General features: G+C 31.3%; 1 protein-coding gene across 4 annotated transcripts in view; it reads right to left on the minus strand.

Moving 5' to 3' along the window:
- The window catches only part of LOC143045946 (calcium/calmodulin-dependent protein kinase type II delta chain-like), an 89,297-nt gene that overhangs the window by 34,572 nt on the left and 29,903 nt on the right, over positions 1–24,822 (minus strand). For 3 of the 4 annotated variants that reach the window (XM_076218801.1, XM_076218800.1, XM_076218797.1), the window contains exons 7-12: positions 16,079–16,181; positions 12,786–12,869; positions 11,465–11,559; positions 8,654–8,776; positions 4,906–4,989; positions 3,346–3,388 (exon numbers count right to left, since the gene is read on the minus strand). In XM_076218801.1, coding sequence (XP_076074916.1) covers positions 3,346–3,388; positions 4,906–4,989; positions 8,654–8,776; positions 11,465–11,559; positions 12,786–12,869; positions 16,079–16,181 — 532 coding nt within the window. The remainder of the gene's footprint in view (positions 1–3,345; positions 3,389–4,905; positions 4,990–8,653; positions 8,777–11,464; positions 11,560–12,785; positions 12,870–16,078; positions 16,182–24,822) is intronic. The other variant, XM_076218799.1, reaches the window with a different exon arrangement.

Below are 24,822 nucleotides of genomic sequence, written 5' to 3' on the forward strand. Positions count from 1 at the left end.
ATACAATACTCCAACAAAATGGTCAAAGTCCAATAACTCCCCTGAAAAAAATGGTCAAATAACAATGGTGGTAGAATGTGATCAACTTACACAAGATGGCAAACAATAGTATTGAGTATGGGATCTTTCTGTAAAGAGGACATATTTGAGTTGCTTTCAAATGGTGTCATAGTAACGTATTATTTTTTTTTTTAATCAAACAACTCTCATAACAAGAGGCTGTCACAACGACAGCAAACCGGATTTATTAACATTTATTTGTGTCCTGGCAATATCACAAGAACCATTACTGATGAATGGTGAAAGTGAAAATCGTCAATATCAGATTTGACCTCCATTTTGTCATCAGTATCAACATATAAAAATTTGAAAAGCTTAGATTGAATGGTTCATGAGTAAATGCAACAACCTGAATGGAAATGCCATTTTACGATCTTTCAAGAACCATAACTCCTGAACGGTAAAAGTCAAAATCGTCATTATTGAACTTGACCTCTATTTTGTCATCCGTAACAACATATTAAAATTTCAAAAGCTTTGGTTGAATGGTTCATGAGAAAATGCACGGACACGACGGGAAACACCATTTTTCAATCTTTCAAGAACCATAACTCCTGAACGGTAAAAGTCAAAATCGTCATTATTGAACTTGACCTCCATTTTGTCATCAGTAACAGCATATTAAAATTTCGGAAGCTTTGGTAGAACAGTTCATGCATAAATGCACGGACACGACTGGAAACTCCATTTTTCAATCTTTCAAGAACCATAACTCCTGAACGGTAAAAGTCAAATTCGTCATTATTGAACTTGACCTCCATTCTTTCATAAGTAACAACATATTAAAATTTGGGAAGCTTTGGTAGAACAGTTCATGCGTAAATGCACGGACAACTCCATTTTTCAATCTTTCAAGAACCATAACTCCTGAACGGTAAAAGTCAAAATCGCCATTATTGAACTTGACCTTCGAATAGTTGTCAGTAATAACATATTAAAATTTTAAAAGCTTTGGTTGAACGGTTCATGAGTTAATGCACGAACAACATTTGATTGCCGCCCGCCCGCCCGCCCGCCCGACTGCCCGACCGACCGCCCGCCCGCCGTACATCCCCAAATCAATAACCGACATTTTTGTCACAAAAATCCGGTTAAAAATTGTAAAATTAAACTGTCAGATCATAAACTGTGTCAGTAAAATATGACAGGAAACAATCCTACCAAGTATGAAAACTTTATGTCAAATGTTCTGCTTTTCAAAACAATGGACAAAGATGGCACAGCACAGAGGAAACAATTAAGAAAGTGTGAATATAAGCCTTTCAATTTTTTTTTATCATTTAACCTTGATATTATTTTTAAACATTTCCAAGGGCCATAACTCAAATCTTCACAGAGTTTTAAAATCAAACTAAATTTTGGTGATGTGAAGTTTTTCAATAAATTTTACCGAAATTTTCAAGATCTGCACTGACGGGAAGGCTTACAAAGTGATTTTACACATAATCAATATCTTTAAGAATCCCGTTTTACTACCACTGATTTTCAAATCAATTAAGATATTGTTGATAAAATCCTCACATTAAACTATGTGGAAGATGAATGCCCTGAAGTGTTACTCTGGCCAAAGTATCCAAATCAAATATTGTAAATCATAATGCAAAGCTTTTATATCCTTTAGCAGTTGTCTAAAGTCCAATAAATGTTATAGGCCTATAAAGGCTTATAACTAACATTATATCTCCTTGTACATTTTGCAAACTTCAATACTGTAAATTCAGAAATTATTGTTTTTATTATTGCAAAAAATGTGACAGAGTTGTAAACGCAATAATTTCAACTCGCATTTTGAAATATTTATATGACTTAAACAGGATTATTCTCAAAATGGTAAAAATCAAAATCGCATTTAAGTCTTAAATGATAAAATCGCAATAATAAATGCACGCAATGATTTCTTAATTTACAGTATCATTCATATCGTCCTTTAGGAACAGCTTTCAGTAATACAAACATCAAGGTATTAGAGATAACAAAGAACTTCTAACAACAAGTTTAAATAGATTGTGTAAAGAAAACATTTACCAGTAATCACATCTCGATGATAATATCTCAACCATCTATAAATCTCAATTCCATAAAAAAATCTAAGTGAACAAACAATACATAACAACTCAATAACAAACTCTCAATAAAATGACAACTTCATATAAAATCTCAGTAAATCAATAATAAATCTCAACTCCATTATGGCATCACAGTAAACAATAAATTTCAACTCCATAATATAATCTCAATTAACTGACTACAAATCTCAACTTCATAATCAAATCTCAGTAAACAAACAATAAATCTCAACTCTATAATAAAATCTAAGTAAACTAATAATACATCTCAACTCCATAACAAAATCTCAATAAAATGACAAAAAATAGCAACTCCATAATAAAATCTTGGTAACTGAAACCAATAAAAAATATCAAACTCCAAAATAACATCTCAGTAAACCAACAACAAATCACAAATCCAAAGTATAATCCAGTAAACCAACAATAATTACAACATCATAATAAAAATCTCAGTAAACAAACAATAAATCTCAACTCCATAATATTGTCTCAGAAAAGCTGCAATGAATCTCAAATCCATGGTCAAATCTAAATCAAACACCAATAAATTGCAATTCAATAATAACATCTTGGTTAACCAAAAATAAATCTCAACTGCATAATAAAATCTCAGTAAACAAACAACAAATCTCAACTCCATAATAATATATCAGTAAACCAACAATAAATCTCAACTCCAAAATAAAATCTCAGTAAACAAACAACAAATCTCAACTCCATAATAATATATCAGTAAACCAACAATAAATCTCAACTGCATAATAAAATCTCAGGAAACCAACAATAAATCTCAACTGCATAATAAAATCTCAGTAAACAAACAACAAATCTCAACTCCATAATAATATATCAGTAAACCAACAACAAATCTCAACTCCATAATAATATATCAGTAAACCAACAATAAATCTCAACTGCATAATAAAATCTCAGTAAACAAACAACAAATCTCAACTCCATAATAATATATCAGTAAACCAACAATAAATCTCAACTCTAAAATAAGATCTCAGGAAACCGACAATAAATCACAACTTCAAAAATAATATCAATACATTTTCCATTACAAATATAAATCTCATTTTCAAATGGAAGACTGACACACGTGGTTATAGTAAAAGGTGTGTGGCTTATACAGAGAAGTGCTAGAAATACACATGGCTGAGACAATGTCAAATACAGAGACAACATCATTAATCCACAATTATTTACTTACTGGAAAAATTCCTTGTGGCCAGCATTGTGGTCAGGATAGCTCCCTAGAATATAAATCATAACAATAAGATTTTATGGTAAGAATATGTACAATAGCTAAGAGATACAGTGAATCAATTACTCCTTTTTAGATTAACCAGAAACAAACAAACCATAAAGATCAAATTTCACTGCAACACCTTTCTAAAGGAAATATAACATGAACAAACAAAAAAAACTCTTTTTTTTATTCATTAGTACATTTGCTTTCAAGCCACCACCATGCAAATTAATCAAATGAAACATAAAGAATGAGGTGTATTTATTCATGACAAATGATCATTTAACAACCAATTGCAAAGTCACACTCTGCTTTCAACTCCTTACAAGTTCAAGAAAACCCCTGAGATAAGTTTGAGCAGAATCTGTATTCTTGCATCTGATCAGTTCAGTTTGAAATTTTTCTAGAACTGTTAAATGATTTTTATATCAATATTGAGCATGTGGAAAAATGTTTCAGGTGACGTTAGATTGGAGAAATCTTAATAACGTCAATTAATGATTGACAACAATTCTTAAAAAATGAAAAAAGCAAGAAAGTTTTGGAGCACATATATGATTAACTTCATATTAAAAATATTGATTGATTGATTGTTGGTTGCTTAACGTCCAGTGGCAAATATTTCATGCATATTCAGGACAACGTTATAAAAATAAATCTTAGTAGTAATTTATATAATGATTATTTACTCTTTGCAATGCTAACAATTTTCATGTATTGCATAGAGCAAAGTGGTTCATTATTTCAAAATCATACATTGAACTGTAAAAATATGTTGTAGGTTTTTTTAATAAAAAGAAATGATAAATCAACTATACTTGATATTATAAACTATGAGTGAGATCCACCAAATTAAATGAATCCAAATTATTGAACAAATGTACCCTTCATTCATATTTCCCAGGAAAATCGTGTTGTAAGCTTTGACTTAAGATTAACAATAACACATATATATTTGTATTAAAATCCCTCAATGTATCAATTCATACTAGTTTTATACCTGATATATAAACATATATCTATATAAAACATTTATCAAGCACCTGCTACTTAATTGAGGATAGATTGTTGACAAGATATTACTTATCTAATGATGATCTATAAAGGCATTCACCTGTATTATCAATGCAGAAAACAAGGTTTAATGAAAACAAATGATAATTCTCTATCATCAATGGTCCAAACTAAGTCAACATATACTAAATTAAACCACTTTCTAGACAACAGACAAGATTTTATTCAAGAGAAACATAAATAGAACTACTAAAAGATTTGGCAAATAAACCATGTACATGTATCTATTATCTTGATAAGATCAAATCTTTTCTTGAGAATGCAAAAAATGTTAGCATGGTAACAAGTGTTACATTGTATTTAATATACAAATGTTAGCATGGTAACAAGTGTTACATTGTATTTAAAATACAAATGTTAGCATGGTAACAAATATTACATTGTATTAATATACAAATGTTAGCATGGTAACAAATATTACATTGTATTAATATACAAATGTTATACCTTAAGTTTCCTTCTGGCATTGAATTTCTTGAGGCAATCTACAGTTTCTTGTCTGTGTACCACCGACGCTACTCTTTCTCTCTGCTGAAAAGACAAAAATACACAGATCATTGGCAAAGATGTGCACTACTAATACTTTCTATTGCTACAAGTTTTAGTAGATTCTAACTTCTAAAATACTATAATACTAAGCTTGATATTAAATATATTACTGTTTATTCAGAAATTATTGCGTTCATTTAATATTGCGATTTTGTCATTTAATTCTAAAATGTGACTTTTATCTTTGCGATATTGAGAAAAATCCTATTAAATTCAAAGAAAAAATTTCAAAATGCGACTTTACATTATTGCAATTATAACTCTGTTGCATTTTTCGCAACAATAAAAAACATCAAGATAATTTCTGAATTTACAGTATATAATGCTACAAGTATTATATTTAGATACTATAAAATGCTACAAGTTTTTGTTAATGATATATGTTAAGATACTATATAATGCTATAAGTTTTAGTAGATCATTACTTTTAAATAGATATAAGTGAATATATACATTCAAACATAGACAGATATAAATCATTATGATATTTATAGATGATCGTTGATCATCTCAACGAGATTGATTTTCTCAAGAAAGGCAATCGAGTTGAGATGACCAATGATAATCTGTTTATCGCTATTTTACCTATGACGACGTTGTCAATTTCATGTCAATTTCGTTAGCAACACCACGTGCCTGCTTAGTTTCTAGCGATAATTTTCCATCTCAAGCGAGTAGCATGATATGAAAAATTATCACAAAAAAAGATCAAAGGAAAAATGCACAAAATAGCCATAATAATGGTTATATTTGTCTTACAAATTCTACAATATCATATGTAAACATGGAGATTTTTGCTATATCAAAATTAACATTTTTACACATACAAGTGTACAATAAGTGTATTTATCACATCATTATGGTTGATTTGTACAAAATATTTGTGCTGGGATATTTTCATGCATTTTACATGATCATGAAAAGAACGAAAATATCCCCATAGCAAAAATTTCCATGATTACAGTATATACTATAAAAGATAACTTTTCATAATGAATATATCATCAAACTGAAACCTGCACCTGATTTTCATATGACTTAAATCATTACTTTTGACTGTTTAAATTTCATCCCCTTCCAAAGATTATCAGAACATAAAGTGAACAATTTGATAAATGAGTCAAATTCATTCATCTCTCTGAAATTATCTTTTTGTTTCTTTTGAAAAATAGTAGTTTAACTTAAAAATTTAATAAAATATAATTTGACTTTGCCTCAATAAAAAAAGTAAGTTATTACTTATCCAGCTTATATCCTTAATTAATCTGATGGAGAATTCAACTTTCACCACAATAATCCATATGTCAAATCATAGGTTCATCTACACCAACTTTTTTACAATACATTTAATCACAAAAGACTGATTTAATGCATTGAACATTTAAACATTGTTAAAAGGTATCTAAAATTTGATGATTTTATGAACAAAAGAATATTACAGCTGATTAAAACTATTGACAGGTATAATTCATTTATCATGAAATAAGCCAAAATGTTTTGCAACATAGGTATGATTGTAATATTAACTGCTACAAAAAGTATTTTGTGAGTTCAAATGTTTGTCTGATTTAAATAAGATTTTTTAATCAACCTTCATTGATAATCAAAGTTTGTAAATATGTACTGTCAAGTCCAAACTATATGAAATACAATACAATTAATAATCATTAAAAAAAAGTGCCTTTAATGAAAACTGAATGAGTGAGTAAATAATGATAAAAGAGAAGTCTCAGTATTCTTATTCTAATAGTATGGTATTTCATGGCGTTTGGACTTGATAGTAACACATATATATATATAAGCAGCTATTCAATTTGAAATTTATTCAAATTGCTTTTAAATTATTTTTTTAATATTAAATCAAAGCAATAAATCATTCCTCCTATGAATGGAGTGTATTGATGTACATATCTGATTGCCAGCTTTATAACTACTGACTTATTGTATTATCTACACATGGCTATCTGATATACCCATAAATGGTTAACCAGTAGATTCACATTCATGTTCATTCTGCCCTAGTTTCGACCATTATATTGAAGTCTAAGCACAATGATTTCATTGAGAGAAGGTCCTCATACAAGTTACATTGAAAGTATTAAGGACAACCCCTTTGTAATTACATCCCTTTAAGAAGGTTTAGATGGACCCTTTTCATTAATCCTAAGCATACTAATACTTGATTGTTTGAAAAGTCAACAAAACAATTTTGACTAATGGCTGAAGATTTTTTTATGAAAACAGATCATATCACATGCACTATGCAGAGATAAAAAAACAGCCATTTAGGTGAAATAGTGGAGTAGATTTTGACCTTTGGAGGTCTTTATTGGAAATAAATTGTACATGTGATTAGTTTAACAGGTGGGTCTTTTTTTAGAAAAATATAAAATTGGAGAAATACTTTCCAAAAATGTGACCATTACTAATTTTTCCCCCTTTTGTTGTGACCAATATGAATTGGGGTTTTCCTTAGTTGTGACTTTTAAGAATTAAGGTTATATAAAAAGATTTTTTAAGCTGTGACTTTAATGAACTAATACTAAGTTTTAAAAGGTAGAATAATATTTAACAAAAGCTGCATTTGAAAAACCATTGTTAAAATTCAATTACCAATCTATCATAATACTCCAATGTATACCCTATCTGAATGAACTTTGTCCTCATCATTGTGAATTATTGTCTTTAGTTAACAGTGCAGTTGTACTGAATTTATCCCATAAACAAAGAGAGGCAACTTTAAATTCAACTAAAAGTGCCATGAAAAGATTATCAGGCATTAGCTTTAAAACTTTAATTACCAAAAGATCCTACCTTATTCAATTTAACAAGTATGTTATGTCAAAAAATGTTTATCAAACACTTATAGATTAGGCATATGAATAACTGATAAATATTTTATCGTTTAGATATTTAACAATTCTTACAGGTATATATTGCCCCACCTGCAATGTACTTTTTAAGGAGGGTTTCAGAATAAATCTTATATAACTAATAGTTTGATGGACCTACGAATTCAGGTAGTTTCAATATAATGGTTATAATAAACTAGGACAGTAACAAGTTAACAACAAATTAATTGAACGAGCAATGATTTATACATAAATTTTTTTTTAAATCATATAAATTTATTCCTTTAACTTAAATAAAGTTTGAAAATATTTTTACTATATAACTCTCACAATTTTCGTGTTGATTTTCACTGTTGAGTGCAGCAATTAAAAAATTCTGAATCTTAAGAAAATGTACAAAGAACATCTGAGAAACGTTAAATTGTCAAATGGCATCTTAAGTAACATACTTTTTGCTGCAAGTTGAGAGCAACCAAAATTCAAATTAACAAGTAACAATATTGAACTTATATATTCTATGGTACAAGGACTTAAAGTTTATAATAATACTATACTGTAAATTCAGAAATTATTGCGTTTTTTTTTCATTTTAGACTATACTGCGAATTTAATTTTTGCAGTATTAAGAAAAAATCTATTTAACTCATTTCAAAACATTTCAAAACGAGAATTTAAAGTATTGCGATTATAACACTGTCACATTTTTTGCGATAATGATGATAAAATCCCAATAATTTCTGAATGTACAGTATGTTATATCTAAGGAAAACCAAACAAATTTGAATGCAACTTACGCAGATCCAAGGATGTCTGAGAGCTTCTAGTGCTGTAATACGTTTTGCTGGATTGACTGTTAACATACTATTTATAAGATTCTTTGCTTCAGGTGTTACTGTATCCCATTCTGGTGATGGGTACTGAAATCAGAAAAACAGAGCATTTTAATCTAAAATGAACTAAATCCATCAAAACCTTCCTAAAATTGTTTGTTTTTAAAGCCCTGTCAGCATAATTGATAAAGTTGCCTAAACCATCTTAAGAAAAACAAAATTTTATATTCAATTTTGTTTTAAAGTTTTTAAGTCATTTCAACAAAAGTGACATTTATATGTATTAATGTCACTTCCTTAAGTGTTGGATAAATCATTGTGTTATGAAAAAGGCATCTCTGCTTCATCTTTGAACTGGGGGAAAGGCATATACCTTTTTTTAATGACCTTTGAATGAGACATGGTAATCTAGCTTGTGATGTCTCACATATCAACAAATGTATAAGTATAGTCTTTTTAAGAATCGGGCAATTTAGAAGAATTTCAAAACTTTTCAGAAAAAAACCTGCCCCACTAACTGTTATTTTTTTTACGTTACCCTCATCCTGATTTATAAATGGCAGGTTTTTTATTTCTGCTTGTTAGGTAGTTTGGGAAATCTCCAGATAATGTTTGATTAGATAGATAGCCAAAAACAGGGTTAACTCCCCTTAACTGGTAATTTCTAGTGCATTTGAACCAAATTATATCTAGAAATAAGAGTACAGGAAAAAAACAATGTTATTTAACATCTAAACTTAAATTAATGTAAATTTGAGCAGGTTTTTCTGTTTATCATGTTTTCAACACTTCCTTATTCTTAGGCAGATTAACTTAAAAATAAACAATAAATTGTTAATCAGTTTAGAATTGATATAAACACAAAGTACTTTGAAGAAATAATCAGCACTCATTGCAGGCAAGTAAACAAGTAAAAGTTTACTAATACAACACTGAGAATGATCTTACAAAAGTATTTTGACATTTCATCAATATGAGTTGCAAATTGGCAGTGATTTTGCTAGCGCTCGTCACTTTCGTATTTTACGAAAGGGTTTTCTCATTGACGAAAGTATTTCAAATCAATTTCGTCACTTTAATTTTGAAAGTGTAAAAAAAATTTCGCAATAAAAACTATAAATCTACCTGTCTTCATGTTTTTGACAAGTTTATGACCTCCAGGTAATTAACATTTTCAACAGGTGTTAGAAGTTGTGATTACAACTAATCCGCTTATCGCCATCAGATGGGTCACTAATCCGTTAATTATTAATAAACCCCATAATTGAATGACCATCATAATTATTTCCCCAGGAAGATCAGTCAGTCGGCATTGTATAGTTTCGTCATTTAATAAAAAATGTAACAACCCGGACAGTTCACATTTGAATTTCAATATTTCTCAAACGATCACAATCTGAAGTTAGTTTGTCGTAGGTTTCGTCATTCGAAGGCATTTTCGTCATATTTGATTTAAATTTTCATCAAAAACTTTTGGCAATTTCCATTTAAAATAGAGAACTTTAATGTGTTTATTCAAAACTTTCACGAGTTAAACAGGTGCTTCCTGTATTGTGTTCTACGCATGCGTGAAAGTATTCCTTTGACTATTTATAGACATTCAAAACGTAAAATACGAAATCATTTAGAATCAATTTAACGAGAGAAACAAATATATATCTCTTACTAAAGGAATTTAAATCAAAAAAAGGATAATTTTCTGATGAATCCGGACTCTTTTTGAATTTATTATCCACGTGTCACTTCCCATTTTCGTTTCATTTTAAAACCGAAAGTAGTAAACGTGATCTATTGTTGATTTGTTTACAACCTCCTTTCAGTCATTATAATAGTTCCAAAAAGGATTTTACATATTTACAACTTGATAGAAATGATTTCCAAATATCAATTTAGACCTTTTATAAGGATAATGATTATGGAGTGAAATAATCATTGCAAGTTAGTTTCTGCTGTGATTCCTTGTTTAAAAAAAATAGAATCCAACTTTTGTTGATCAGGAATGACCCCTGGAACAAACTGAAGAGAAATTGTGAACCAAATTTCTGGATTCCATGTCAGAATCTTTCATAATAATGGCCGATAGTCAAATCATACAATAACTGCCAATCATGCTGGTGCCTCAATCCCTTAAAATCTGACAAATTCAAAAGATGAAGCTAGTAATACACATCATTGTCCCTTGCTTTTACACAAAATAAGGTTGATTTTGATAGCGCGCAAAAGTGACTAAAGCCCTCAAAATCCTAGCTTAAACCCTGAAATTGGTTTATATTAGAACTAAAAAATGAACTCTTTCATCTAGGATTTCCAATCAAAATGCCACCTTCATTTGGGAAACAGAAAACGGACAATTTATCCCAGCCCTTTGTCAGACTATTGATAAAACTGGTTTCAGGTATAAAAGGGATTTACAAAGAGTTGCAGGATACATAATTGACTAATAATATATGCCGAGTTTGCATTATTTAATAGCTTAAGCATTAAGCTAAAATGTTTTCTAACGAACACTCACATCCATATAATAATCTGTAGATAAATATAAGAAGATGTGGTATGTGTGACATTGAGACAACTCTCCATCCAAGTCACAATTATCAAACTCAAACCATTATAGGTCGAAGTATGGTCTTCAACACTTTGGCTCACACCTAACAGCAAGCTATAAAGGGTCCCACAAATTACTAGTGTAAAACCATTCAAACAGGAACCCCAACAGCCTAATCTATATAAAAAACAAGGAACAAGAAACACTTATGAATCACAACTATTACTTACATCGTATGCACCTGCTTTGATCTGAGCATATAATCTGTGTTGGTCTTCATCCCAAAATGGTGGATAACCAACTAACAATATATACAATATCACACCTGAAATAATAAAACATATAAGCATCGTCTTTTTGGAATGAATTATCTTTAAGTTTTTGGTAGCCCTCTGTGATTGATTTATGATCTACTGATGTGCAGTGGCAAATATTACACATATATATTGCATAATTAAAATATTCAGGATAATCAAAATACCAAGTAGAAGTGAAATATGTCAGTTACAAGGTAACAGCATACAGAAAGATATGTCAACAAATATCCATTTAATTGTAAAGTCTATAGTTTGTGGGTTTGTAGCTCAATGTTAAGTTTTCTGTGTATTGTTTTGAGATGTAATGGTCGGTCTGTGAGTTTTTCTATGTGTTTTTCTATAAACATAACCTAACACAATACTGGTTTCTGTCAATCAATATATCAATACAAAATCAAATTGTATACCCTCCCTCATCAATAATTTGGAAGTCAGGATCTGAGAACCAGGCAATTCATTTCACAAGGTTCCACATAATGATGGGGTTTATGTTTTGATATTTGCTGTGTGAACCCATTCACTCGAATGTCAAAGATCTTTTTTTATACTATTAGAGATAGAATTTGTTTTTAAATTTGATATTCAAGTATAAATATCACAGAAAATCATCAAAAAATCAGAATTAGAAATACTCCTTCACAATCAAATGCATCCACATATACCAATATTGACAACTATAATTCAAAATACAAAAGTTCATGGCTTTATATTGTACAAAGATTAAGATTATATACTAAACAAAGACCACAAGGTACAGGTTTATATTAAGTCGACATGTTTCGCTGCTCATGCGGCGTCATCAGGAGAAAGAGTAAGATTGATAAACCCATATCCTCTACAAATAATTATATTGCATGTATAAGTTCATCAAGGCTTTTTTTTTGATTATATTGTGTTGATTTTAAAATTCAAGGTAATTTTAGAAATGAACAATTTATGAATGTACCTTTCACACAAATTAGATTATCTCCCCTTTTACATGTATGTTCATTCTTTCAACAGTCAATTCTATATGTTAAATGACACAATAATATATTTGTTTACAATTGAACAGCAGGGGCAAATCCAGGATTTTAGGTTAGGGGGATGCAAACGTAATTTTTGCAGAGCGGGTCATAACCATAAATCTTCTATATTAAGCTAAGACAACCCATGCTTTGCAAATTTTGCACATCTGCCACGCCCCTATCTGAATCGCCCCTTGACAGTTCCAGAGAAGTGATGCTACACTTACCACAAGCCCAAATATCTACAGGTTTGCCATATGGATCTTTTCTTAAAACTTCTGGTGATAAATAACCAGGCGTTCCAGCAAATCCTAAAATAACATAAAATAAACATATTGATTTATAAATACATGTAAAAGTATCTTATTTAATGATACACATTTCATTTGGTCTGTAATTTCTAGTTCACATAATAATTTAACTGTGCTAAAATTTGTGCTGTAGTATTAACCTAAGAGAATTTTGTTCAGGACTCTTTTTATGCTTTCTTCAAATGATTAAAGTGTTTGCCTTTCAAAACTTTTGGTTAAATGCTAACCTTGTGATACTTTTCAAGTTTTTCTGTGCTGTGCACACAAAAACATATCAAACATATATACACATGAAAAAAATAAAAGTACATTGACCATAACTCTAGTCATTATGCTTTCTGAGTTGACCTTAATTATTGAAATCAGGAACCTGTTCTTTTTATCCTTTTGATCTCATATTTAGCAATGATAGGCATGTTTGATAATGACTGAACAATAATACAAAACATTTCTATTTTGAGAGCTGTAATACATAAATAGTTACTGACCCTCAAAATCAGTGCTAATGTCTTTTTTTTAACCTAAAGTTTTGAATTGCAGTTTAACTGCTTCTTAAAATACCATAAAATTACTAAAATTTGGCATTCAATGTTTATACATGTATCTCAAAACAGAACTCACAGAATTTGAAGTACATGTCATAACTTGTATTATGATGTCCTGAATTTTAATTGCAGTGCAATGTAAGGCAAACTAAACAAACAGAACAGAGATGTTGGTGCTATTACTTAATATTAAATCTCCTTTTGTCTATTTGTTATAGAGTGGTTAAAAAAAAGATGGATTATAATTAAATAATCCAACAAGAGTGCACACACTGAAATGTCTCCCCTTCTTTACTAATCGATAGTCCTAAATATTAAGCTTTTATAACAACTGTCACATTCTTAACATTAACAAAGCAAACCAAACATTGACCATTGAACCATGAAAATGAGGTCAAGGTCAGGCAGACATGTACAGCTAACAATTCTTCCATACAACAAATATAGATGACCTATTACTTATAGTTAAAGTTAAAGTTATAGTTAAAGGAAAACAGACCAAAACACAAAAACTTAACACTGAGCAATGAACCGTGAAAATTAGGTCAAGGTCAAATAAAACTTGAGCGACTGACATATAGATCATAAAATATTTCCATACACCAAATAAAGTTGACCTATTGCATATAGTATTGGAAAAAAAGACCAAAACTAAAAAACTTAACTTTGACTAATGAACCATGAAAATGAGGTCAAGGCCAGATGACACCTGCCAGCTAGACATGTATACCTTACAATCATTCCATACACACAATATAGTAGACCTATTGAATACAGTATAAGAAAAACAGACCAAAACACAAAAACTTAACTATAACCACTGAACCATGAACATGAGGTCAAGGTCAGATGACACCTACCAGTTGGACATGTACACCTTACAGTCCTTCCATACACCAAATATACTAGACCACCAAAACTTAACCTTGTTTACTGATCCATGAAATGAGGTCGAGGTCAAGTGAAAACTGTCTGACGGGCATGATAACCTTGCAGGGTACCAAATATAGTTATCCTATTACTTATAATAAGAGAGAATTTAACATTACAAAAAATCTTAACTTTTTTTTTCAAGTAGTCACTGAACCATGAAAATGAGGTCAAGGACATTGGTCATGTGACTGACGGAAACTTCGTAACATGAGGCATCCATATACAAAGTATGAAGCATGCAGGTCTTCCACCTTCTAAATTATAAAGCTTTTAAGAAGTTAGCTAACGCTGCCACCGTAGCCGCTGCTGGTTCACTATAGTCTATACCTATGTCGAGCTTTCTGCAACAAAAGTCACAGGCTCCACAAAAATGATTTTGCCAATCAAACATTGACTGACCATTTAAACTACTTAATTGTCCTACCAGAAAAGTCAATTATATAGATTACAAAATCAATGTGTAAATATATGTGATAAATAGATCATTCCAAGTCAATTTTCACATTGTCCTAGGCATTAACCCCCAAGCTTAAGTTCTAGCGCTAATACCAATCCCAATATCAAAAATGCCATGGAAGAATCTGCAATAATTCTATTCAACATCCACAGAAAATTGTGAGGTATTGATCACTAATAATACACTTAAGTGTTCAGTTAACAGGAAGTTCTGGCGCAACATATATGAAAATGCATTGCACTGTATAACAGGTTCACTCGAAGTTTGATGATTGTGAGAAAAAATGTGACAGAAAGGGTAAAACAGTATACCCCTCCTTTTGAGCTGGGTATAAAATGAGGAAAACAAATCAAACAGTTTATGTTTCTTCACTACAGAATGCTATCAGAGATCAATTACAAAAAAGCTGATTATTTCAGACTATACATTTCTGTTGAATGAGATGCATTGTTAAGTAATTTAGCAGACAGACAATGAAATGGAATGATAAACCAGCTGATGAATTGGACTGATAAACTACCACTTATTGTATTGATCTCGTCTAACAATCATCCTTTCTAAGGAATAAAATAAACTTTTATTGACAAAGAAGGACAACTGTAAGCCAATCTCTGACAATACAAAGACAAATCTAATATTTCATGGACTTATTGAAAAATATTCATGAACCATGACTGACAGGTGCTTGTATTAACTTCATTATTCCTAGAGTCTGTAATATTCCAACATAAACTACATAGAGTTATAATATTCAAGTTGTAAAATGGTTTATGACTGCAAGTCATGCACAACCTCTGTCATTAAAAATCCTATTTTATTTCAAAATCTGGTTAAATATTCAATAACCCAATAACTATCATATTATTTCAACTAAATGCAGATAAATTGTCCTGGTATACCACAATAATGAGAGTGAAATTCTACAGCACATGGTTTACATCTATTTTTATATTATCATTAGCAGAATCTCAAATACAGGAGAAATCTTTACAGTGTCACTTATGTCTATTTTTGTTTTTTCTTCTTCAATTTGATCACTCTTTCTATATTTGGGATCCTTAAGTCAGTGAATTTATACTGTGCCTAGTATCTGTAGCTTGTTTTTTTAAAAAATTAAACAATTAAAATAGAATTATCATAACTTACGAGTATTTTTATCTTACGATATTTTGGGAAATTGATCTAGCCAATTTTATTCATTGAAGAATCTTTGAGAAAAAAAATCAGAACCAAACCGGTAAGGTTAAATGAGTCTATATAGTATAATGTATTACCAAACCATGCTTGTTGATCTCCCTGAACTTCTATGGCTAAACCAAAATCAGCTAATTTAACAGCAGCTCCTTTGGCTTTACTGGCTAATAATAAGTTTTCTGGCTGAAATTATAACAAATTCAAAATAAGTATTATAACAAAAAAAAGTCTCTAATTAGATTAATTGATATAAACTTGGTTTATGCATACAAATACCATCCTTTTAAAAGATTTATTCTGATAGAAACAACTTATATAGTATCCTAATCAATATTAATGATTGATTGGTGTTTAATGCCCCTTTCAGAACTTTTGAACTATTTAGGTAGCAGTAAGTTTTTATAAGTGGAGGAGTGGGAGTGGTCAGAGAGAACCACTGCCCTAACAATCCCAGTCAATTAAGATTGTAGACATACGCATTTGGTAAATGCCAAATGCTGGACTACTTCGATATTCTTTGTGGATGAATAATTAGCGGTATAAAACTTTATGTTGGTAGTTTTAGCACAAAAATATCCATATATATCATACTTCCACAGTTCTAGGTATACCTCCATGTTTAAGAGTAAAAGAAATTAGCTATCACAACTTTAAATATGCACATTATAAATTTCAAATTACAAGTTGTCAGGTTGACATCAGTCATCCCTAGAGGACCAGGTAGCAGACAATTATTTCTGAAGAATTTCAGAACCCTCACTTGCTCTCCAAACCCTAAAACTTTCTGGAAAAATGATTCTTTTCATGATTTTTCTGATAATTCATATCATTAAGAGTATTTAAAGGAGTAAATCATCATAAGAATTTGACGGGAATGGAACATAAAACTTGGTCAACTAATCTACTGGCCTGAAACATTCAAATCAATATATCGAAAATTTGAAGTATCGACAAACAGGAAGTAGGTGTCTGACAGATCAGAAAAGTGCTAAAATGTCACAACTCATTCCTGGTAAGCTGCCAGCTACATGCAAGGTCATTCTGTTCAATAGATCCTAAGGAAAAGTGTGACAGATATCTTTGCTGGACACATGAACAGACAAGGTGAATGCAATATAGCCCCCACTCTGTCAATAAGCCTTTTTCAACTGATATTTACAGATTTTTCTGATCTAATGCTGTTACACCACTGTCCAAGGTTAGGAAGGGTTGAGCACTCAAAATTATGGTTACAACCCCCACCATATTCTGTGTTTGTCTGTCAAAAGATAGGAGTCAGTCATTCAGTTGTCCTCATTGGTTTCTGTCTACTTATTTGCTTTTAGTTCATTGAAATTATTTTTAGCATAGACAAAACACGTTTCATATTTTGACATGCAGAGGCCTTTTTATTTCTTACAATAGGGTATAGGTTTACTCATTGTGGCCTGTACAAGGTAGTAAAGGAATAAGAAGTCAAAGAATTTTTGATAAAATATCATGTCTCTTTTTGTCTGTTTCTGTTCTTTTAAAGGATTTGGATGAGAATTTACATTTAGTTTTTCAGTTTCAGGTGATATGACCAAAAATGAAGGCAGAACCAAGGCAACATGAACTGATTTGCCCTTTCGTTTTCCATGAAACTTATATCTTCTGTTATAATAAATTTTCTATCCTCATGTTCACTGTTACATGTAAGGATATTCAAATGTCAATTTTAATTAATTTTCTACTACACAGTCATTTTTATATGGAAATCAATTTCCCCACAAAACCAATGATGATAAATTCCTTATCAGTATTTTGTCGGTTGCATTCTACCAGTATTCCAATTAAAACCTACAAGTAATCCTTTTTCAGAAATGAGGTAAAATGATTTTATTTATCCAAGCTTCATCAGATTAACATAAGCTGATTTAGTGCTAGTCAATATATAATTCTTCAGTGACACCTGGTCAGGTCTTCCTACACAGTATCTTCACTTGAACTAACAAGCATACAGTACAGCACACAATCTTCACTTCAGAAATTTTTATCAACATCACCATGAATAGCTTTGACTGTTATGGAATATCTGTGTTACAAATGACTACAGATATGTTTCATTTTCTATTTCTACTAAATAATTTATATTTGTCATGAACAAGACAGTGCATCAAGTCATAATGAAGCATGAACTAATTGTATAGCCCATAACATTTTCTAAATATCTTATATATGACTCCAAAGAATACTTTCTCTATATTCTGTATCAATACCATTCTGGGACTTTATTTTCGACCTACTAACATGTAATTCCAAAAAAAATATTAGTGACTTCTACTTTCCTAGTGAGGTAACCTAAGTTCAGTTTGGTGAAGGTTGAACAAATGATTCAAAAGATAACATCCAAACTATTAGGGTCTTTTACTTTCCCAGTGATGTTCTCTAGTTTAGTTTGGTAATGTTGAACAAAAGATTCAAAAGATAACGCCCCAAAACCAAAATGTTGCAAATTTCAGTTTATTTATAGCTACTGAAGCCTTGACCATTATCCTAGTGATAAAAAATTAAAAAAGATGATTTTATCTCATGGTGACAAATCATATTTGCTAAAAGTTGGAAAAATTAGTTGGTATTGTCTCTATCCCAATTAGCAGTAACATAACAAGTTCAGTATTAGTTGGAGATAAATTTATTAACCTTCAGATACCACAATTAAGCTAAATTTTAGTCTTTTTTAAATAGCTGCTGTGACCTTGACCTTTTTACCAAAAATTAAACAGGGTCATCCTCATTCTTTGGGACAATATCAAACTGTTTTTGGTAGAATTCAGACATATCATTCAAAGAATAACATACGGCAACCAACATCTTCCTAAATTTCAATCTTTAAATAGCTGATATGACCTTGAACTTTTTATCATGTGTCCTCATAATCAATAGTAGTCTTTCTTTACCCATGGGCCAATACCAAGCCAACATTAGTAAAGAGGGCTCAAAATAGTTTGTCTGGAAACCAAAATTTTGATTGCAGTCAGCGACATTCATCAATCATAAGCTGATATTGACTTTGTAACACTTTTGCTAATAATTAACTAAACTAGATATCATTGAGATGGGAGCCATCTCTGTGGGCCCCGCTGTCAATAACGTGGAGTAAATAAGTTGTATGGATAATCTGATATGAAGCATTATTTGAAGTTATTACATAGTCTCACTGTGATTTTAATCTAAGATTTTAAGTTAAAACTGATAAATATTCTCAACTTACTTTCATAGTATAATAGTGATATGACTGCATGATGTGAACTCATTGTTGACTACTCTAAGGTGACTTCTGGATATATGGATTGATGTTTGAACAATATGTTTAAAGGTGCTGCCCAATTGATATTTGTCACATATTTTTAGAATTATACCTTCAATATATTACGACCCACCAAGTATAAAGTATGAAATATTAACGGTTCTCGAGAGGTAGAGCGGACACAATTTGTTAAGAACAACGAACGGATGGACAGACCGACGGACTGACCTTTGACCTAGGATGCATACATTATGACACATTCTCTGGTGTTGGTTAATATATATGTTAAGTTGAAAATGTTTGTCAGGTATAAAGTATGAAATAATAACAGCTGTCCTCTCAAAATATAGTGTGGATCAAATTTGTTAGCGATGGACAGACCAACAGACAGACAGACCTTTGACCTAGGAAGTGGTACATACATCATGACACACCCTCTGGTGTTGGTTAAAATGGATGTCAAGTATAATATTTGAAATCATAACGGTTCTCAAGATATAGAGCGGACACAATCTTCACAACAGGACTCTGGGTTGTCAACTGAAACCAAAGTTTTTTTGACGTTGACCTTTGACCTAGGAAGTTGTACATACATCATGACACGCCCTCTGGTGGTGGTTAAAATGGATGTCAAGTATAAACTTTGAAATCATAACGGTTTTCTAGATATGGAGCGGACACGATCTTCACCACAGGACACAGGGTTGTCAACTGAAACCAAAGTTTTTGACCTTGACCTTTGACCTAGGAAGTTGTACATACATCATGACACACCCTCTGGTGTTGGTTAATAATCATGTTAAGTATTAAGTATAAAATCATAACGGTTATCTAGATATGGAGGGGACACGATCTTCACCAAAGAACACAGGGTTGTCAACTGAAACCAAAGTTTTTGACCTTGACCTTTGACCTAGGAAGTTGTACATACATCATGACACACCCTCTGGTGTTGGTTAAAATGGATGTCAAGTATAAACTTTGAAATCATAATGGTTCTCAAGATATAAAGCGGACATGATCTTCACCACAGGATACAGGGTTGTCAACTGTAATCACAGTTTTTTTACCTTGACCTTTGACCTAGGAAGTTGTACATACATCATGACACGCCCTCTGGTGGTGGTTAATATACATGTAAAGTATAAAGTATGAAATCATAATGGTTCTCTAGATATGGAGCGGACACGAAAGTGTTACGGACGGACAGACGGACGGACGGACAGACGGACGGACAGACGGACGGACGGACAGACTGATCACTATAGGGCGACCCGCCTATGGCGGGGCCCTAATTACTAAAGAAACAGTTATGATTGTAGCCTTTCACATCTTAAGTTCTGACTGACATTCAGACCTAGGAATCATAGAAAGAGGTAATAACTTGTGACAATCCTTTATGTCATTATGTTGTTAAAGTCACAGTTATTCAAATTTTGATGTCAATGTCCACATTATCACATTAACTTTAAAATTAACACTAACATATATATAGACTTAACACTAACATATATATAGACTATTTAGAATTATTATATGGAAAATGACAATCAATTGTTCTCACTATTCAAATAACATTAAGTTTACCACACTCAAAGCCGTGTGTTTTAAAATTGAACTTTTTTCAAAACTTAGCACATTGTTATATTTTAAGAAATGTGATAATTGTATCGTGACTTCACAACTCACCATCTGACATAGAAATCTGACAAGAAATGAAAGTATAAACTGCTTAATCGTGTTTAGCATAAAAAAGAATGCTATTCTACTGTTACTAATCTGTAGTACAAAAAATGTAATATATCTATAAAGTAACCTTCACAATGCATTCTAAACTATCTTATATCTGCTGCGATCTGTAGCAATCTGCAGCTCATGTGAAGTTAATACTAATAGCCATTCATGACATCTCAATGTAGTGATTCATTTTTGTCAACATAAGATTGGTTATTCCATTGATAAATCTCTATATTTACAACAACACAAACCACAAATAATTGTAAAGAACAGAGTTCCAATGTCCCCACACGTGCATAAATTTTATATTTCCAAGGGGTATAACTCTTTAAAAAAATGCTTCGCTGATCGCAGCCTGATACAACCGCAGAGGTTGAACCCTGAACAGTTGAGACAAATTTGGACACAATATTCAAGATTGATACCGTATGAATTTGGATTGTGATCAAATTTTTTACATAACATAGGTTTTTGACACAAAATAAATCTGGTCAAAGATTTTACAAATCTATTTGGCAATTACTGTGCAATTGAAGTTTTTTTCTTGAAACTTTTCAAAAACTGGAAATTTGAAAAATTTGGAAAAAAAATTATGAATCCCTTAATAAATTTGTAAACTAAAAATACCCCCCCCCCTCCCCAAACTTATTGAAACCCCCCTTGATGCAATAACCCCAAAACTCAATCCCAGCCTTTCCTTTGTTATATGGAACATTGTGGTATAATTTCAGTGAGATCCATACACTTACACACAAGTTATTGTCTGGAAACTAGATAAATGCTTGTTTTTGGCCCTTAATTCCTAAACTGTTGGCCCCATAACCCTCAAATTGAATCCCAACCTTCTACTTGTGGTATTAAACATTGTGGTACAGTTTCAGAGGAAATGGAAATGTTTGAAACAATAACCCCAAAACTCAATCCCAGCCTTTCCTTTGTTATATTTTCCTTTAAAAATGTCCTGTACCAAGTCAGGAATATGGCCATTGTTATATTATTGTTCGTTTCTGTGTGTGTTACATTTTAACGTTGCATTGTTTGTTTTCTCTTATTTTTGAGTGTAATTGCGATAAGACGTGTCACGGTACTTGTCTGTCCCAAATTCATGTATTTGGTTTTGATGTTATATTTGTTATTCTCGTGGGATTTTGTCTGATGCTTGGTCCGTTTCTGTGTGTGTTACATTTTAGTGTTGTGTCGTTGTTCTCCTCTTATATTTAATGCGTTTCCTTAGGTTTTAGTTTGTTACCCTGATTTTGTTTTTTGTCCATGGATTTATGAGTTTTGAACAGCGGTATACTACTGTTGCCTTTATTTATATGGAACATTGTGGTATAATTTCAGAGAGATCCATACACTTACATGTTATTATCATGAAACTAGAAAAATGCTTGTTTTGGGCCCCTTTTAGGGCTTTAATTCCTAAACGGTTGGGACCATCATCCCAAAATCAATACCAACCTTCCTTTTGTGGTATTGGACCTTCTGAAAAAATTTCATAAAGATCTATCCACTTAAGCTAAAACTATTATCCAGAAACCAATGTGTTTTTTGGAGAACGACAAGACATCAAAACATCATACGATCCCAAATTTTTTTTTTATGGTTGTATAAGAAGTTGATTGCCCCCCATTTTGTAATGTATCCTAGACAATTCTGATATTAACCTATAATATAAGTTTTATAAAAATCTGGCAAGAATAGTACACGTGAGAACGCTAACATGACTGGATGGACACAGGGACACACAGACCCCCAGTATTTCCATGTTCCTTACAACATGTTACGCAGCTGACAAAAAAAATTTGGACTGTTGATTGGTAATAAATTCAGTGCATGTAGATTTTTTGACAAAAAATCAAAGGGGTCTTTTTAACCCTATGGCATATCATAAAAAAAGACAGACAAAGATCTGATTTATGACTCAATAGAAATTGTCTTAAAACAAAGTTTTTCTAAACTTTCAGTCTTTATTAGCTACTGTGACCTCAGACCTACTGACTAATTTAAATGTCAAAAGTTTCTTCTCACTTTGGAGTGACATTCTCAAGTTTTGTTTGGTGTCACAACTAACTACTCACCATTGTCAGTCTGCTAACAAAATATGGATTCATTTTATTCAGTAGTACATGAGAAAAGTATAACAAACTTGTATACGTGTTGGACAGAAAGAAGACCTGACCAGTAGACAAATTCAATGAGAAATGGTCTTTATTTATAATACTGTTAATTCAGAAACTATTGAAAGGTTTTAATGATTACCAATAATACAATACCATAGGCAGATCCAGGTGGGCCCTAAGGGTCCCCCCCCTTTTCCCCCTTTTGTGGAAAAAATTTGGATGCTTTTATAGAGAATCACTGAAGCATGACTGGAACGGAACCCCCTTAGGTCAGTCAGTGGGCGCTCTTATAAAACAGTTTTGGATCAGTCATTGAATATTGGAATAGAATTGTAAGAATAAGACTTGCATTCTGATATCTGACAGATATATCAGTATGCAGCTTTACCCCAAAGCACAATAGATATTTTCTCATTTTTGTCCATTCCTCAAAAATTGCAATAAAAGCATGCAATAGTTTCTGAATTTACAGTATGGGGAAAGAAAAAGATCCCTTATGGACATCACAATTGCTTAGCATATATATAAGAGCAAAGACATTTGTCCTCATAAATTATTGTCACACTAAACGAACTTCTAAATTCATAAAATCCATCACAAAATAGTAAGCTTGCACCTTGACAAAGATGAGGAATTATACTAATGGATAGACAGACAATTCAATTATCATTCAAATGCCCCCTGTGAATAAAGCAAAGTGTTTCATATCACTTTATCTCTTCCTGGAAATGGAGTTTGCGATATTAAAAAAAAGTGATTTACAAACATTCAATTCACCAGGATATTATTCTGTGGGTATGGATAAGTAATTGTCTAACATTATAAATTAATAGACATTGACCAAAGAATGATAAAGTTATAACCTAATCACTAGGGTATTTGATTATTTCATCAAATTTCTAATGTGTACAAGCTTATTGATCTATTTCCCACAATGCTTCAGGATATATATATCCTACAATACAATTACCAGCGCTAATAGTAATTGTAAAGTTATTCAATGCAACAATTATTTTATGTCCTGACAAATGTTTCAAAATAAACTTGACCATTATAGTGTATTCAACATAATGAAAAATTTCAAGTATTGTCCAACAGGAAGAAAGTGTCTTGACAGATCCTTATTTGCTCCAACTCACAACGCATCACTGTCAAGCTACTGAGGAAAGAGTGACCGAAATATGTGCTCGGACAGATAAAATGATAGTAATATATCCTCTACTTCTAGAGCAGCAGTATATACTAGTTTGAGGAGTATATTTACAGATACATGTGAACAATTGCTCAGTTTTTAATAATCAAAGTTTCATAACTAAAAATTAACAAATTCAAAATATTAATTGTGTTAATGGAATCTAGCATTACCTAAACACTTGTTAATGATTCATTAAAGCCTACTGTAATGATTGCTTGATGTTCTTTTAATGACGCCATATCATCAAAATATGTCCATCTTTTTCTGTGCATAACAAATTATGTAAGCCTAGGACTTATAGGCTAATTAAACTGACAAACCCTTCATATGTAATGATAGTAAAAGATTAGACTATGAGATTTGTATATTTTGATTACAGATGGCAATTCATGTGATGAAACCCTACTGATTGTCATAGAATATGTCTGCTAATGGATTATTGTAATGCATCTATGGAAAGTTTGCTTCAGTTAACATCATAAATCTTACTTCTCTTTTATA

This window comes from Mytilus galloprovincialis, chromosome 9 (genome assembly GCF_965363235.1).
Source record: "Mytilus galloprovincialis chromosome 9, xbMytGall1.hap1.1, whole genome shotgun sequence".
NCBI classification, from domain to species: Eukaryota; Metazoa; Mollusca; class Bivalvia; order Mytilida; family Mytilidae; genus Mytilus; species Mytilus galloprovincialis.